This window comes from Solanum stenotomum, unplaced genomic scaffold (genome assembly GCF_019186545.1).
Source record: "Solanum stenotomum isolate F172 unplaced genomic scaffold, ASM1918654v1 scaffold5595, whole genome shotgun sequence".
Lineage (NCBI taxonomy): Eukaryota > Viridiplantae > Streptophyta > Magnoliopsida > Solanales > Solanaceae > Solanum > Solanum stenotomum.
Genome location: NW_026035795.1, coordinates 358 through 19655, shown reverse-complemented (window position 1 = coordinate 19655; position 19298 = coordinate 358). Strand labels below are relative to the sequence as shown.

Below are 19298 nucleotides of genomic sequence, written 5' to 3'. Positions count from 1 at the left end.
TCTAAATACCAAAATGTTCCGCACAGTACAGCATCTTGTACCTCCAATTCCCCTGGAGGTAATGATATAGACAATGAAAAGTCTATTATTTTGGCAACGCCGCTGTTCTGATCTATCATCACTTTGTGAGGCTTTATATCTCTGTGGATGATGGGTGTAGTAAATTCTGTATGGAGAAAAACAACTGTAGAAGCGACCTCATTGGCAATTCGTAATCTCTTTCCCCAAGATAATGATCTTTTAGTCTTATGATCACACTCTCTGAAAAGTAGATCGCTGAGAGTTATAGCCTCAACATATTCATACACCATAACTGGTTGTTCAAATTCTAGACAGCAACCAACAAGTCTCAGCACATTCTTGAGATGACTCATCTGTGCAGTAATTGCTATATCTCGGTGGATATTGGTGAATTGACATCTACTGAACCTAACTAAAACGGGGCGGTTGTCCAGTGAGCCTGTAACCATAGACACATGGGAGAGCTCCATTTTCCTTTTAGAGTGTTTTATTGCCCTCTCGATCTCAGTGGCAGTGAAATAACGGATGGGAATTCTGCAATTTCCATCGCATAAAGCAAGAAGCTCCTCTAGCACTGCACCTCCATTCTTTAAATAACAATCCTCCTCTTTCTTCCGCCTTTCTGCTGCGGCAAAGGAAAAAGGTTTTTTCCTTGTTAGTACCCTGAAGAAGTGCATTTTTTCTTGCAATACCTTGTGCTGATTTTGAAGTCTCTATTCTTTGGTGTCCACTAGTTTATGTGCATTGGGATTAAATCTAATAAGGCATACCATCATCACTAGTGTAATCTATGAACAAGTTGGAAGAAACTTCCTGCTGGTCTTAGTTTGTGCATTGAATTCCACACAAAATGATGGCGATTGATTGGACTCTTCTGAATTTCCAAGCACTTTCATCGCCATTGTTTGTCAAGTTCTACCTAATGTCGTCACCCTATCAATTAATTACTCTGTTCTAGATTAAATATTTTGGTTTATCTTAAGGAGTTGACTCAGTTAACTGTAGTTAGGTGTGTGAGTTTGTTGCAAACAATTTTAATTTAACTCAGGCGATTAAGTACTTTAGTTGGTTAACACAAACTCTAAAGTGAATAGCCTCCTTATCCTTCAAATATTAGCTATGAATGCTCCTCAATACTTTTAGAAGATTGAAAACTTCCCAAGATGATTAGCTAATTCCTATTTATAGATACATTGGGACAAAAATGCCCCTTTGCTCACACTTTCGTGGAGTCGAAATATTTTTGTCTCCACGTTTCTCTTGCTTTTCTTTAGGTTTTGTTTCTTCAAGCTTCAGGTGATCTTCCTGGAGCTAAATTGTGGCAACGTTCCATTTCGTCTCTTATGTTTTTCTGCCAACTCCAGACTTCTCAATTTGTGGGGCAATTTCGTCTAGCCATTTATTTTCGTGCACTGAATCATATCTTCTCATTCTCAGACTTATCCAAATTCAAGTTCTTCTACTGGCTGCACAAAACGTGGGCATGATTTTTGTGTCTTCTCTTTTCTTAATCTTTTGCTCCAACTTCCCATTTTTTCATCATTCTTCATGGCTTGTCTTTCTTGGGTTCCAAATGCTGAAATTTACTAACTTAAGTTAGTTTAGGTTATTAAATTGTACTCAAATACTATTTAATTGATAGTTGATATTTTGGTAACTTATCACAATGCACTTTCCACTGATGCCACTGTATAGCTGTTCTCTAAGATACCATAGGTGTTTTATGTCCATTCAAGATTTCAAGTCCTCTTATCTAATTAAAAGGGTTACAAGTTTCTTGAGATGGTTTGGAAGGGGTGATCACACAAGTCAATCTAAGATTTTAAATTGTTGTGGTTCAATATGTAGTGCTAGTTCCTGGCGTTACCTCTCTTAAGTTGTTTGTCTTTCACCATATGCCATGTGAAGATTATAAATCTAGTTAATATGCATTCGGATTATAAATCTAATAAGGCACGGCAATTGATTGATTGATTGGACTCTTTTCTGAATTTCCAAGCACTTTCATTGCCATTGTTTATCAAGTTCTACCTAACCTAATGTCGTGCTATCAATCAACTATTATGTTCTAGATTAAATAGTTGACTCAGTTGTATACGGACTCTTGTAACTATTTTTTTTTTCCGCTCATTTGTCTCTATTTACTTGTCTATTTTTTACTTAACACACTTATTAGGAAAATAATAATTGACATACTTTCATTTTACCTCTATTAATTGATAGAATTTCAAAATCAATTTACTCATTAAGGAGGTTTTACCTTTTCCAAAAATATTAACTATCTAAATAAATTTAAGGTATAACAAGTAAAGTATTATATTTTCTTGATTTTGTCAAAAATAACAACTAAAAAGTCAGAAATGAACAGATAAAAAGATACTCCCTCCGTTCCATTTTATATGCTATATTTTTACTTTGCACTTGCATTAATAAATTATGTAACTTTACCCTTCTATCCTTATTTAATTTTTTTGGAACTCGAGTTTTCAACAATGAATATAAATTAATTTATTTTGATTAATTAATTTAACCAATGAACATGAATCATTTACTTAGTTTTTCTAAGTTGGTCAAATGAATGTTTTCAATGCTAATAACTCACAAGGGTAAAAAAGGAATAATATGCTAATTTATGCATTGATTTTATGAAATGATAAATATTATAGATCAACTATTTATAAAAATGAATGACATATAAAATGGGACGGAGGAAGTATAGAGGGAGTAATTAGGTATGGCTGTTAGTTGTTCAATTATCTCTCTTTTTAATGGGCTTTCTCAACCTCTCTAGTTGTAAGAAAAGTTTGAAAAAAATGCAAACGGATATATTAATAAATTATATGTTAATTAATGCCATTAACTAACTTTTTTTAAAAAAAATGTGTCGCATTTTTTAAATTCAGTTATTTTAAATCGAAGGGAGTATTAGTTTAGACAGCTAGTTATTTTTGTAAGAATGCGGCCCCAAAAGGGTCACTTTTTACCTCCAAACATATAAAGTGTCACTCATTTTTTTTAATCAAAAGGAACAATTCGCTCCCAGGAAGCAAGATCCTTTGCGATTTTAACAACCATTAATGGCGTAAAAATAAAAATAATCTCACTGCACAATCACCAAGAAATATTTATTTATTTAATAAAAAAATCGTTGCTTGGTCAGCGGATTCTTAATTATTTTTTTAACACAAAATCGCTGCGCGAGATTTAATTTTAATTTTTTTTTTTAAAACTCTAGCAGTGAGTTTTAAAGAAATTTAAACGCAGTGATTTTCTTCCACGTTTTTTTCTCCATAAATTTCTCTTCCACTCAATTAACCAAAAAAAACTTTCAATTTTCTACTTCGTTGAGCCAAGTGGACAAGTCGACCTATTCAAATTTTGACCATATAATATGCTTTTTTTTTAATTTGAAATTTAAGTTTTATGAACTTTGTGTAAAAAAAATTATATTATCAAAATCACTTAAAAGATAATTTAGATAGGTTTATTTATAATATTCATCAGCACCCATAATACAAGATAACTACTCCATCTGTCCAACAATAGTTGTCCACTATTGATTTGGTACACCCCTTGAGAAACTATAAATAGAAGGGTAATTTTACTATATCACCTTTTGAATATAATAAATACAATGTCTTGAAAAATGTAATAAGAAAATGACTAATTAATGATAAGGATATATCAGAAACTAAGTGTAAAACTATCCATGAATTTCATAAAATAGACAAGTATTGTTGGACATCTATTTTTAATATAGTTGACAAGTATTATTGGATGGAGGTAGTAATTATCTTTTGACTTCTAAAACAAATTAAATTATGTAATAATATAAAAATTCTTTGCAGCTCGTATATATAACTTAGTCCTTTCTTTGGACACTAGATAATTTAAGGCCCGTGATACGGGTTCAATGTATAAATTATAGGAATCACATATTATAAGTATTAAATAACATCTTATCCCTTCTAATTTTCTATTTACAAAAATTCCTTTAAAATGATGTTTGCGGGATACATAGCGATGTGCACGTGATACATTCCACATAGAGGGATACATAACGTTGTGCACGGGATACATTAAGTTTGATACATTCCACATAGCGGGATACATAATGTTGTGCATGGGATACATAGGTTTGATACATTCCACATATCGGGATACATAGCATTGTGCACGGGATACATAGGTAAATAAGGGATTTTTGAAAATTTTGAAATAAGTAGGGATAAATGGATATTAAGGTAAGTAAAGGAGTGTAGTTAAGGAATTTGTCCTTAAGACCCGTTTACGGGCTCAATATTACAATATTATATATATTTATAATAGAAATTTAATTAGTTTTCAAAAAGAAAAATTATTATGACATTTTCAAATAAACATGATAAGAAATAATAGTAAAATATCACATGCTCCGGTGATTATTTTAACATCGTGTCGAACAATATATTCGAATTAAATAATTAATTTAATGATATTCTTTTTCTATTTTATTTGAAAATTATTCAAGAGAATAGATTAAAATTATGAGTCTCAATACATTAACAATTTTCATAACCTATATGAAGATAGAGTCTATTGATCCATCTATAGATCAATTTTGAATACACTTAAAATTTATTTTATAGGTGTTTAACAAATAACAATAATGACCTACTTTTAAAATATATTTTTTAAATATTGAAAGTAATTTTATTTAATTTTTAATTTTAATTTAATATATATTATTAATTTATGATCACACTTATTTCTTTTCAGGTATATTAATTAGAGCCAAAAGAAAAGTGACAATAATTAATTATATTTTTAAATAATGAATTTTTATATTAAAGTAGACATTTTTAGTAAGTATAATGAATAGAAAAATATTAAGAATTAAATTAAAGTAATAGTTAAATAGAGTAATGAATAGATACACAATAACTCATAAAAAAGTGAAGTAATAACAAAATGAGTTAATAGTAATAACAATAACTAAAGATGTTTCTAGAACTATTTAGTTTTCTTGTTATCATTTTTGGTAGATTTTTGTTAGCGTGAAGTTACACTTTTACCTTTGATCATCATTCACTTCATATATAGAAAGATATTTCTAGAATTATTTGTTTTTCTTGCTATCTATCTTAATATATTTTTGTTAGAATGAAATTACATTTTTATTCTTGGTCGTCTTAATTGCAAATATATCATCCTATTCATTTTTATTTGTAAAGTTACTTTTAGTATCCTTTTCTTTAATTTCAATCTAATATATATTATTAATTTTATCACACTTATTTATTTTCAAGTATATTAATTAGAGCCAAAATAAAGGTGAAAATAATTAATCCATAATAAATTTTTATATTTAAAGTAGGCATTTTTGACAAGTATAATGAATATAAAAAAAATATTAAGAACTAAATCAAAGTAAATAAAATTAGAGTAATGAATAGATATCACAATAATAACTCACAAAAGAAAAGAAAGTGAAGTAATAACAAAATACTAAGTTAATAGTAATAATAATAACTAAAGATGTTTCTAGAAATATTTAATTTTCTTGTTATCATTCTTGATAGATTTTTATTAGCATGAAATTATCTTTTTACCCTTGATCATTATTCACATCATAAATAGAAAGATATTTCTAGAATTATTTACTATCTTTCTTAATAGATTTTTGTTAGAATGAAATTATATTTTTACCCTTAATCGTCCTACCACTTTACTCTTCTATATAATAGAAATATGTGACAAAAGGGTTCAACCAAGAAAATAAAAAAACAAGAAACGTGATTCACTAAATTGACCTCATAAATTCAAAAGGTGTAAAGCTCATTTTAGAAGAAAATTCTCTTCTACTTATCATTTCGCCTCTTCTATTATTTCTTAAAAAATAGCTGCTAGAGCAGCGAGATTTTAAAGAAATTTAGATGTAATGATTTTTTCCATATTATTTTTAGGGGTATAATAAAGGACATTTATGAGCCATTTTTTCAACAAGTTCGAAATATTTTTTAACTCTTTTTCTGTTAAATAATAGTCGTGCTCATTGCCTGCATTTCTGTAGAGTCAGAGGAAACAAGTTATTTTCCTGTGAGTTAGCCTCCACATCAATTGATGCATTTTGTTCTTGCCAATACTGTCTTTCAATGAATAAACATTTAGAATTATTTTTACTTGGTCATTATTGATTTGGCACTTATTAGAGGGTTTGTTTTATTAAATTATTCTTATAAATTATGCTTTAGAATAGTTGCTTAATGATATAGTAATTTGGAAAGAAAATAATAAATATCTCTTGATTTGCCAAGTTAAAAATGGAACAGAGGGAGTAAAAATGCTAAGTTGACAGATTCATTATGTGCAGATCTCTTTTACAATCCACAATAACATGACCGTGAAATTAAGTAATTTTTCCTTGATATTAATAAAAGAAGATACATACATAATTTTCAAGAACACTCTTGTTGGAATTATGACCCCCTTTATTCTGTAAAGGAACACGTACTAACTACTTGTTCTTTACTGTTTGTGAGTTCTAGTAAATAATTTTGTAAAATAATAATTAGTTCACAATTTTGTATTATTTATCTCAACTCCAAACAATACAAAGATTACACACCCAGGCAATCTAAGGAATCATAAACTCTAATTCCTAGCTAAGAAATTATAAACTCTAATTCCTAACTACCCAAGACAAAAAACCCCAGGTTTAAGTCTTCTGCCGTCCGTCAAGTTTCTCAAACTTGTTAGACGAATCCTACACACACACTTGATTGTAATCAAAACTCTTAACTACAATCTTACAATTTTTTCCTCACAAACTCGCAACACTCCCCAAGTATATCTCAAAACTCTCTCAAACTCTTGATCGTGTTTTGATCTTCTCTCTATGTAAGTGCGCAAGTTTCTTCAAAGAAACTATTGCCCTATTTCTAGATCACGCCTCCTCAAAGTCCTTGTTCAACTCGAACTTGTCTTCGCCGCTAAAAAGCCTTGTTTAAAACGAACTTGACTAGGACTCCTCCTTGTACTCAGCTTTGAAAGGGAAACTGTCGCATAGTTGTCCTTAATTGAATGAGAAATAGTTTTCCTTAATTGAATAAGAAAACTTTATTAATCATGAACTCCTTCTTCTATTCGTATTAGATAATACACTTTGTATGCACTTTGACAAATCCTGTTCTATGCACTTTGACATTCTTCAAAACTTAGAGGCTTTAACAACTCTAACTTTGCGTCTATCCCTAAACAACTTTGAATCGGTATTATTACCTCTTTTTTAGATTACCTTGCACAGATACTGGTTATACAAATAGAGTTGAGCTTAATGATTACTTATGTAACTAATTCTGGCCAAGAGTGAGGGCACGAAAACAGTTGTGAATTCGGCGTAATTCCTTTGCAACTTCAATCATGTATGGTCTCTCTTCTCCTTTTGACTTTGTGCATTTCTTAACAAGATCCCAGCAATCTTCCAGTTGTTGTTGAATCTCAATCCCATGCTCTTCCAAAATGGTTGTATCTGCTATGTCCATTACATGTATCTTTTCAATTTCTATCGTCTCAAGATCTGAATCTACATCATACATTATATAGTTGCGATCCTTTATATTTAGAGTGCCCATATTCTTCCCAGTTAATAGCTGAAGTAGAACAACTCCGAAGCTATAGACGTCTGTATTTTGAGTAACAATACCTGAGACCGCATATTCTGGAGCTAAATATCCATATGTTCCGCAAGTAACATCTTTTACTACTTGCAATTCTCCTGGAGGCAATGATACGGATAATGAGAAGTTTAGTAGTTTGGCAACACCACTATTCTGATCTATAATCACATTCGATGGCTTCAGATCTTTGTAGATGATAGGCGTTGTAAATTCTGTATGGAGAAAGACGATTGCAGAAGCAACATCATTGGCAATCCGTAATCTATTTCCCCATGATAATAATGATTTTCTGGTTTGATCATCATGATTGCCCTTTTCGAAAAGTAAAGTGTGAAGACTTATAGCCTCAACATATTCATACACCATAACTGGTTTTTCCAATTCCACACAGCAACCGACAAGTCTCAGCACATTCTTGAGATGGCTCATCTGAGCAGTAATTGCTATATCTCGAAAAATATTGAAGAAATTCCTAAAATAATGAGGGAAAAACCTAACGAAAACGAGGCGTTTGTCCATCGATCCTGCAACCATACGTCCATCGAAAATCTCCAATTTGTTTTTAGAGTGCCTAATTGCATTGTGGATCTCAGTGGCAGTGAAGTAACGGATGGGAATTCGGCAATTTCCGTTGCATAAAGCAAGAAGCTCCTCTAGCACTGCACTTCCATTCTGTAAATAATAATCATGCTCCTTCTTCCGCCATTCTTCGGATGATGATTGTTTCTTCCTAATTGTGAGTCTCCTGAAGAACTGCATTTTTTTTTTCTACCCAATAGCTTGCACTAATTTTGAAGTTTCTATTCTCTGTAACACACTTGATATCTCTAGTAATGTCCACTGTGTCCACTAGTGAGAATGAAGAGGTAGGAAGTTGTGAGGTTCCTGGCTCCTTCTGCTCATTCGTACTTTAGGCGCGTGCATTGAATTCCACAAAAAAAATACTTACTTACTCCCTCCGTCCCTATTTACTTGTCCATATTTCCTTTTTTAGTTGTCCCTATTTAGTTGTCCATTTTGACAAATCAAGAAAGGACAACAAATTTTTTCCTATTATACCCTTATTTACACTTCTTGAAAATTGTAAAAGTGTATGTTGTTTCCCTCCAATTTATTTCACTTGAATTCAAATAAGTAGTTGTAATTTTGAAGTGAAAAGTTGTCATAAGGGTAAAATTGCAACTTCACTGTGCTAATCATTGTTGCCTTAATCTGTGTGTCATTTCTAAAGTGGACAACTAAAAAGGGACGGAGGGAGTAACAAGCAACTGGTGTTTCATTGAATTCTTTTACTATTTCTTTGTTCACTTTTATTTGTGCAGTTTGACTTGACATATTAATTTAAAACTAATTATTTATATAACTATCATATTAAATAATGTAGAGTATTAAGTTTGACAAAATGATTTAGAGAAAGAGTATTTAATGTTGAGGATAAACTATGAAAAATTATAATTATCTTTTCTTGATATGCCAAAAATGATAAATAAAAACAAAAATTTATTTCAAAAATAAGTAAAAAGTAAAAATAAAAGAAGAAAATATATATGTGGTGTAAGACATTTCTTTGATTGACAAATGGAATGACGTAGGCCACTTTCCAATTAAGACTTACCATTCTTTCTGTGCCAAAACTCTACCTCATCTTTTCACTATTCATTGAATTGGCTTATTTTAATTATTTTTTAAAGGCGGAATGACCTGAGAAGTCTTTGTACTTAGCTTTGTTTGTCAGTTAAACCCTTCTACTTATTATTTTGCCAAATAAACCCTTAAACTCGATGAAATTTTATTTTTTAAACCCCTCGAATCATTGATCAAACTTATGTGACATTAAAATGATTGAATTGGACAAATGTGTGATCACATGCATTTTAAAGCAAGTGAATAATATTTATTTAAAAATTATCAAAATAATAATAATAATAAATTTTAAAAAAAATAAAAAAGAAATCTCAAAACCTTTCTCTTCAACCCACCCTCACCCCTTCTCTTCTTCTACATCCCCACCCCAATTCTCTTCTTCTTCCGCCCCAGGCCCTCCACCCCCGCCCCTACCCCTTTTCTATTCTTCTTATTATTTGACGTACACCATCACCATAATCATCAAATATAAACTAAAAATAGCTTTTGCAAAAAAACATATCATTCACCATTTTCATAATTTTAAGATCTATTGCTTGAATTTACTCATAAATATATTTTTTCCAACTTGAAGTTTTCTTGATTTCTTTTATCAAATCAAAATAAATAGAACCTAAAGCATGTGCAAGAGCTAATTACAATCTATCATATTTTATGATTGAGAAAACTTTTGAGTATGAACTGGGAAGAAAGATGAAAATGATGATTTTTTAATTTTTGGGGTGAGGCGTAGGGGTCGGTGGCAATTAAGAAGATAAAGTAGAAAAGGGGGAAAGAGAGATAAAATTGCAGTTTTTATTTTTTAATATTATTTATTTTTAAAATTTAATCTTTGATGTGTCATTGGAATAATAATAACAATAATGATGTGTCATTAAAAAATGACGTGGTATTTCATTTGTAAAATGAGTGTATCACACGTACATATATCATATGAGAAATGAGTTTAAAATATTGTGTTTGAATGAATATAAGGGCATCTCCAACCCAAATACCAAATTTTACACCAAATTTGGTGTCAGCACTATTTTTGGTGTAATCAACTCCAACTCATTGCACCAAATTTTACACTAAAAAGGAATATTTTGTTTTCTCTTCATTATTATATTATTATTTCTTATTTCATAAAACAAATTCTTTCTAAAACATTCACCATATATAATTCACGGTGAATGTCAATTACTACTTCGTTGAATGTTTATTATTTTTGGTTATTTTAAAGTACATTGTATTATTTGTTTAAAAATTTATATGTTTGCATTTTAAATTTTTGTGAAGGTTAATTGTAGTTATATCCAATTATAATTTATAGTAGAATTAAGATAAATTTAATTTATAAAAAAGTCATATATAGAAAAATTAATTTATAAAAAAGCTAAATTTTATATCTAAAATTAATATTATAAAAATATTACATAAAAATAATTAAATATACAAGAGATTTAATTAAAACATACAATTTATATAATGTTTAATTAAAAGATTGTATAATGAAATAATATTAAAATATTCAAAAAGTGAATTGGTGTGATGAATAAATTTGGGGTAACACTATTCACACATCAAATTTGGTGTAAAAATTGGTGTGGGTTGGAGCTCAAAACATCAAATTTAGGATTTGGTGTAAAATTTGGTGTTGGGTTGGAGATGGTCTAAGAGTCCATTTGGTAAAGTCATAAGTATACAGGTCCAACTTACGAACACAGTCAAGTACAAGGGTCTTCCAGATTTATGTCAAAGAGTTGACTCAATTAAGTGTAGTTAGGTAGGTCTGTTTGACTTGCAACTAGTTTTAACTTCAATGAATGGATTTTTTAAAACCAAAAGATGTAAGTACTAATTAATTTTTTCCCAAGATTATCATTCTCTTTATGAGTTTTAACTTAAAAGATGTACTTCTCTTGGTGTCAAGGGTGCTTTGTAGTTTGTATAGATGCTAAAGATTGTGCTATATAATGTGCCCATATATTACCCTTGACGTAGTCTTTCACTTTAACTTGAATTCTATTTTTTCCCCATCTTCTTATAAAAAGTACTTCTGCTTTTCCAGCTGATGATGAGTTACTATGGTGAATCGTTGTTGTTGTGAACTAACTTGAGATTGAATGCTTGTGATAGCAAAGTAGTTTCTCCTAGGAATCAAGAGAAATTCACACTGCTTTTGTGTTAAATTTTGTGATGCCTAAAAGATGCTACTTCCTCCGTCCCATTTTATGTGAGGTAGTTTGACTCGGCACGGAGTTTAAGAAAGAAAGGAAGACTTTTAAAACTTGTGATAACAAAGTAGTTTCTCCTAGGAATCAAGAGAAATTCACACTGCTTTTGTGTTAAATTTTGTGATGCCTAAAAGATGCTACTTCCTCCGTCCCATTTTATGTGAGGTAGTTTGACTCGGCACGGAGTTTAAGAAAGAAAGGAAGACTTTTAAAACTTATGGGCCAAAAGGAATGATAAAAATTTGTGTGACTGTAAATCATTTCATTAAGGGTAAAATAGACATTTTATAGTTAAATTGTTACTTAATATAGAAATGTGTCATTTTTTTGGGACATACTAAAAAAGAAAATAAGTCACATAAATTGGGACAAGGGAAGTATTTGATTATGTGCCTTCCTAGTAGTAATCACCATCTATATAGTAGCTGCATAAACGCTGGGATTAGAGTTGTGGCTTCTGAGTAGTAATTGCAAACTCACAACTATAACTACGTGAGCATCTTAGCAAAAACAAAAAACTATGTGAACCTGGCCTAGCTCATGATAAATTCTCCAGTTTTACTATACAAGGCCTATCAATATGTTAAAATTACAGAATTTCTCTGTTACAATCCGATGTTTGGTTAACAAGGGAAAAGGTAATTAATTATAAGCAGTTGCATATTCTTGAAACTAATAAAAGTTATTAGATGTCAAATGCATAACTAACATGGTTAGATGCAATCCAAATAGAAACTTTTTCCAGGCACTAAAAACTATTACGGTACAGATACCTCATGTATTAAAACAAACATTTAAATTTGACCAATAGTGAGGGCACGAAAGCATTTCTCAATTCGGCGTAATTCCCTTGCAACATGAATCATGTATGGTCTATCTTCACCCTTTGATGATATGCATCTCTTAACAAGATCCAAGTAGTCTTCCAATTCTTGTCGAATCTCAATGCCGTGCCGTTCCAATAAGGTAGGATCTGCTATATCTATTACATCTCTCTCTTTAATGTAAAGCTCAACCATGGTTGGTAGATTTGGATCTTTAAAAATTGTAGAATTCACTCTATCCATAGCATTACCCTCTTCAATATTGGATTGCATACTATCAAGAGATTTATTTCCAGTTAATAGTGTTGAGATTGATTACATCTTAGTCCTTAATCTAATTAGTAATTAGTCGTAGTTAGTTATTACTGTTCATTACTGTTGATAGTTAGTTAATATTGCTTAGAGTTAGTTACTGAGTTTGTTAGAATAGTTTGTTGAGATGATTCTCTTTTATCTCTATATATTGTAAAGNGTCCACTATTTTGGCAACACCGCTGTTCTGATCTATTAACACTTTGTGAGGCTTTATATCTCTGTGGATGATGGGCGTAGTAAATCATGTATGGAGAAAAACGATTGCTGAGGCGACCTCATTGGCAATTCGTAATCTCTTTCCCCAAGATAATGATTCTCTAGTCTTATGATCACCCTTTTTGTAAAGTAGATCACTGAGAGTTATAGACTCAACATATTCATACACCATAACTGGTTCTTCAAATTCTAGACAACAACCTACAAGTCTCAACACATTCTTGAGATGACTCATCTGAGCAGTAATTGCTATATCTCGGTAGATATTCAGTTGACATGATCTATTGAACCTAACTAAAACAAGGCGGTTGTCCAAGGAGCCCGTAACTATACCCACTGCAGAGTACTATTCCATTTTGTTTTCAGAGTGCTTAATTGCATTCTCGATCTCAGTGGCAGTGAAGTACCGGATAGGAATTCTGCAATTTCTGTCGCATAAAGCAAGGAACTCCTCTAGCACTGCACTTCCGTTCTGTAATTAATAATTTTGTTCTTTCTTCCGCCTTTCTGCAGAGGCTGCGGATGATGATTGTTTCTTCCTAATTGTGAGTCCCCTGAAGAACTGCATTTTTTTCTACCCAATAGCTTGTGCTAATTTTGAAGTTAACACTTGATATCTCTGGTGTATCTCTGGTGTCCACTAGTTGGATTAGATCCAATATGGAATCACTAGTGGGAATTGTAATCTCCTGTATTCAAATTAACAAATCAGAAATAATAAAAGATAAAAAGAAAAACACAAAAAACTATTCTAGTCCACAGAACCCACTGTGTGTCCTTAAGAAATTTAATCCCCTCAAGTACCCGATGTTGCAGATTAATTCCTCCCAAGATAAAGCGAATTAACCATTAAAGAAGTAGCGGTACCTCAAACTTCAATAATTTCAACAAATTCAAAATGACAGCAACGAATTACACACACAGACACGATCAATCAATCGATTTTGTTTTGTAAGAAATGTATGCAAAAGAAGGGAAGAATTCAATACAGAAAAATGAGAGAAAACCTCTCTATTTATAGCCAACAAAGGGTAAAGGTTACAATCCTTTGGAAAGAAGACAACCTTTCAGAAAGAAGACAACCTTTCAAAAAGGTCATAACACTTTGGAAAAGGCATAACCTTTCAAACGGTCACAATCCTTTAGAAAGGACACAACCTTTCATAAAGTTCACAACCCTTCGGCATAGTCACAACTCTTCAGGAGAGTCACAACCCTTCATTTCCTATTCACACCTTTAAAACCTTCCTATTCACACCTTTAAAACCCAACAATCCCCCACATGAATAGGGAATGACTATTGTTAAAACATATGCATGAAAAACTGTGTGATTCGTAATTAAGGATTGATTGCCTCTGGATAAGTGGGTTTCCCTTTGAACTTTCCGTAGTGAACATGTATCGGTTATACTCGGTCAATCGGTAGATTTGATATCTTTGAACCGTCGAGCTTTGGTGTATACCTAGATAACATAAGTCATACAATCAACCCTTGAACTGTTTTTGGTTCTCATTGTTTTGTTCGTTTCAGCCATGAACACGTCTCGATTTATAAGTACGTAGAGAACTGGCCTTACCGGATTATCCTTGAAGTGGCTTACACTTCACACTTACATAGGTGATTTCTAAATGTGTTATCTCGTAGATACACCATTTGATATACCCTGTATCAAACTTAGAAATCATTAAAAAGTCCTAATATCTTTATCCTTGTTACTGAACATTGTCTTATCATGAGAATGGACCATAAAAAATATTTTGACAATGTTGAACCGTCATCAATGACTTTGTTTGATCTCCTTGAACCTAGATCTTGGGATCTCCAGTCTTCTAGGTAGAGTTACCGCCACAATGACTTGTTCTCGGCCATAGTCCCATTCCCTTTGATAATCTATCAACTCCTTCTTTAGCTAGTTAGGCCTTTTATAAGTGGATCCGACACATTATCATTTGACTTTACATAGTCAATTATGATAATTCCACTAGAGAGTAGTTCTCTAACGATATTATGTCTATGTCATATATGACAAGACTTTTCGTTATACATCATGCTCCATGCCCTACCTATTACAAATTAACTCTCAATGTGTATGCATACTGGAGTTAAAAGGTTTGGGCAAAAAATCTTTCAAGAAATTTTGGAGTCATTCAACTTCTTTACTGGCCTTATCTAGAGTGATAAACTCAGATTTCATAGTAGAGCGAGCGATACATCTCTGTTTGGAAGATTTCCAAGAGACTGCTCCTCCGCCAAGAGTAAATACATATACACTTGTGGATTTTACTTCATTTGACCTAGTGATTCAATTTGCATCACTATATTCTTCCAATACTGTTGAATATTAGTTATAATGCAAAGCAATAGTTTTGTAAGTATGTTTTAAATACTGCAAAACTCTTTTCATTGTCATCCAATGAGTTTGATTGAGATTACTCATGAACCGACTTAGTTTATTAATAGCTTATGCTATATCTGATCGCGTACACTTCATGATATATATCATACTTCTCAATACTCTAGCACAATCCAATTCTGAGTCACTTTTGCCTTCATTCTTTTGAAGTACAAATCTCACATTTATTGGAGTCTTGACAATATTGAAATCCAAATGCTTGAACTTCTCAAGTACATTTTCAATCACATTAGTAACTTCAATGTCTTTCATATCGAAGCTACTTTCTAGCATATGCTTAGTAGCATTTATGTTAGAAATATCTCTTTTGACGATCACAATGTCATCAACATAAAAACAAATAATAACCTTGTAATTTGGAGTGTCTTTAATGTAAAAACATTTATCACATTCATTAATCTTGAATTCATTTGCCAACATAGTTTGGTCAAACTTCGCATGTCATTATTTGGGCGCTTGTTTTTAGTCCACAGAGTGACTTAACAAGTTTACAGACTTTCTTTTCTTTACCAGAACCACAAAGCCCTTGAGTTGTTCTATGTTAATTTCGTCCTCCAATTTTTCATTTAAAATAAAAATGTTTTCACATCCATTTTGACGAATTTGAAGGCCATATTTCGCAACTAGCGCAATTAACATCTGAATTAATGTAATCCTAGTTAGTGCTATTATCTGTCAAACAATGCTTTCTTATTGTCTAAAGCCTATGACAACAAGTCTGTCTTTGTATTTGTCAATAGTTTCATCAACTTTCTTTTCCTTTTGTAGATCCACTTTGAATCCAAAAGTTTATTTCCTCGAGGAAGATCAACCAACTCTCAAGTATGGTTGCTCAAAATTGAATCTATCTTACTATTGACAACCTTTTCTCAAAGAGAATGAGTCCACAAAGGATATAACTTTTAGAATATATGAGACTCATTTTCAAGAAGAAATGTTACAAAATCAAACTCGTAGGAAGTAATTTGTCCATTGACATTTACTACGCCTCTGAATCTCTTTATTAAGTACATTCTCCTTTGGTTCTTTCCAAGGTCGTTTAGACCCTTCACTTGACTATCCGACAGTTCAGACTTATGAACCATAAATCGACATGCTTTACTATTTGTAGCATATCCAATGAACATACAATCCAAAGTCTTAGGTCCTATTTTGATCCGTTTGGGAATAGTTCCCTCATTTCCATTTCTCATATGAAATAGACTATATTGGAAATTGTTTGATCACTATCTTTCCAGAGTTATTTCTTGTATAAACTTTAAGGGACGACAAATAATTCTCTATCAGGATACAACAAAGACTGAACAAACACAACTTTCTGCTGCTCCCTTTCTTAACAAACAAACGTTTTTTTTTTATTATTTGTTACTCCCTTTACTAACAAACAAAACTTTTTGTTTCTTTCTTTCTGAACATACAATTTTTTTTTTTGTTGTTCTCTTTTGCTATAATGATAGCACCCTCCACAATTTTTGTGGTAAACCTGAACTTATAAATAGGACATTCAACATTTCCTTCAAAGTTCGGTTTTTTCCTGTCAACAATTTCATTAGATTGAGGTGAGAATGTGCAGTAATTTGATGGATGATTCCATTTTCCAAATATATTTCTGCAAAAGAAGATTCATATTCTCCATATCTACCACTTCTAATCATGACAATCTTTTTATCCAACTGATTTTCAATCAAAAACCTCAAATACAACAATGTTTCTAGCTAACGATGAAGATTTTATCTTTTTCAAATCATTTAGCCTTAATATTCCTGACGAAGATTTTGTACTCTTCAAGTCAGAATATTCATTCAAACAGAGTATTTAACAAATTGGTGAATTTTCTATATTCTTCAAACCAATGTACAATCTGATTTGCTCGTGAAGTTCTTATATTCTTCAAACCAAAGGACTAAAAAAAATCCAGAAGATTTTAGTTTCCAAAAGTCAAACACAATCAAATTTCACATGGAGTAGAAAACTACAAAAAATTTTCTTTCTTTTTTTCTCCTCTAAACAGAATACATATTAATATTACTAAAGATATATCAAGGGAAATAAAGATAAAACCTGATTATTACACCCATTGAATCACATTCTATTTGTCAGCAATGATTCCATGCAAGTCACTTTTTTTGCTAATTTTTTCCTTCTTTTCCAGTTTCTATCATATTCCAGTTTTCAACGAGAAACTAAACTCATGTTCAAATATTGTTAGGAGACAACATCTGTTTATTTACTTTTTCTTATAGTTATATAAAACCAAGAATATAGGAAAAATAATTAAAGTGCACATCTTAGCCTTTATGCACAAAATAACTTTTCTCATTGAAAAGAAAACTGAAGGGGTGCAATGCTTGAATGCACTTGGGCAGAAAATAATAATAATTTTACCCATCCAAGGACTTACTACAAAAAATATACTCGAACATACTAAAGTAGTACTAATTCATCCCAAATCTCTTTATCATATGATAAAATAATTCTCTTTTTCATCTTGTTCTTTCCCCAATAAAAAGAACACATAAAATAGAAGTAATTTCCTTACCACAGAAAATACCATCAATAAATTTCTTAAGCTTGTTATCTCCTATATTCAGATTAGCAAATCAGAAATAATAAAAGATGAAAAGAAAAACACAAAGAACTATCCGAGTCCACAGAACCCACTGTGTGTCCTTAAGAAATTTAATCCCCTCAAGTACCCGAGGTTGCAGATTAATTCCTCCCAAGATAAAACGGATTAACCATTAAAGAAGTAGCGGTACCTCAAACTTCGATAATTTCAACGAACTCAAAATGACAACAATGAATCACACACACAGACACGGTCGATCGATTGATTTTGTTTTGTAAGAAATGTATGCAAAAGAAGGGAAGAATTCAATACAGAAAAATGAGAGAAAACCTCTCTATTTATAGCCAACAAAGGGTAAAGGTCACAATCCTTTGGAAAGAAGACAACCTTTCAGAAAAGTCACAACACTTTGGAAAAGGCATAACCTTTCAAACAGTCACAATCCTTTAGAAAGAACACAACCTTTCATAAAGTTCACAACCCTTTGACATAGTCACAACTCTTCAGGAGAGTCACAACCCTTCATTTCCTATTCACACCTTTAAAACCTTCTTATTCACACCTTTAAAACCCAACAGGAATGAATGGATGAATAAGGAGGTTGTGAGGTTCCTGCCGCTCCTCCTACTTTGGCGCCTACATTGAATTCCACACCAAAAGGTGTTTCATTGAATTTTTTTACTAATGTGTGGTGTAAGACATTTTTTTTACCTTTCCAAAGCAATTAAAGACCCACCATTCTTTCCTAGAATAAGTATACATTTAAATTTGACATAAATTATTAATTGTGTTCTTGATAAAGATACTCCCTCTATCTTTACTTACTTGTTCATTTAATAGCTGATACAATAAGTTTATCATTTATAATTTTTTCATTTAAGAGGTTTTACCTTTTTCAAATACATTAACCCTCTAAATAAATTGAGGCTATTATAATAGGTAAAAAATATTATTTTTCTTGATTTGTCAAAAAATGATAAGTAAAAAGTCAAAATTTGATAAATAAAAATGGATAGAGGGAGTACTTTTTACTTAACTAATTAAACTTAAATATATCCTTGACATAACAAATGCTTTTAAACTTTGTAAGAGCATGAGACTCCTAATAAAAAGAGATGAGAGAAGTGTTGAAAACACCTCTAAACTTGACGGGAATTTAGGGGTGTAATTCACTCAAGTTGCAGAAATGAATGTATTTAAGTCTAGTTAGTCAAGTAATAAAAGTGTTTTTAACACTATAAATAGTTTAGACATGAAACTAATAATTTACGTCAAGTTTAGAGTTATGTATTATTAGTTTGATTTTTGGTTTGTGAATATACTAGATTGATAATCAATTGATAAGATATTTATTATCAATTTTGATTCTTACAATTCAGTTTTCAATTTAACCTAAGAAAATACTTTTTTATATATAATGT

At 31.3% G+C, this 19298-nt stretch overlaps 2 protein-coding genes and 1 pseudogene across 2 annotated transcripts; all 3 read right to left on the bottom strand.

Moving 5' to 3' along the window:
* Positions 1-9: 9 nt before the first annotated feature.
* On the bottom strand, positions 10-724 carry LOC125852792 (non-functional pseudokinase ZED1-like; the record flags this gene model as incomplete). The annotated part of the gene is made up of 1 exon (XM_049532477.1): positions 10-724. A coding segment is annotated over exon 1 (689 nt), but the record flags the coding sequence as incomplete, so codon positions are not given.
* Positions 725-7313: 6589 nt separating this feature from the next.
* LOC125852793 (serine/threonine-protein kinase ZRK3-like) lies at positions 7314-8513 on the bottom strand. The gene has a single exon (XM_049532478.1). The coding sequence runs from the start codon at positions 8436-8438 to the stop codon at positions 7353-7355; it is 1086 nt and encodes a 361-aa protein (XP_049388435.1). The 5' UTR covers positions 8439-8513; the 3' UTR covers positions 7314-7352.
* A 4271-nt stretch (positions 8514-12784) lies between these two features.
* Positions 12785-13462, bottom strand: LOC125852794 (non-functional pseudokinase ZED1-like; annotated as a pseudogene).
* Between the last annotated feature and the right edge of the window lie 5836 nt (positions 13463-19298).

Excerpts from the sequence above, each read along its gene's own strand:
- LOC125852793 (XM_049532478.1), bottom strand. The coding sequence starts at position 8,438 with ATGCAGTTCTTCAGGAGACTCACAATTAGGAAGAAACAATCATCATCC.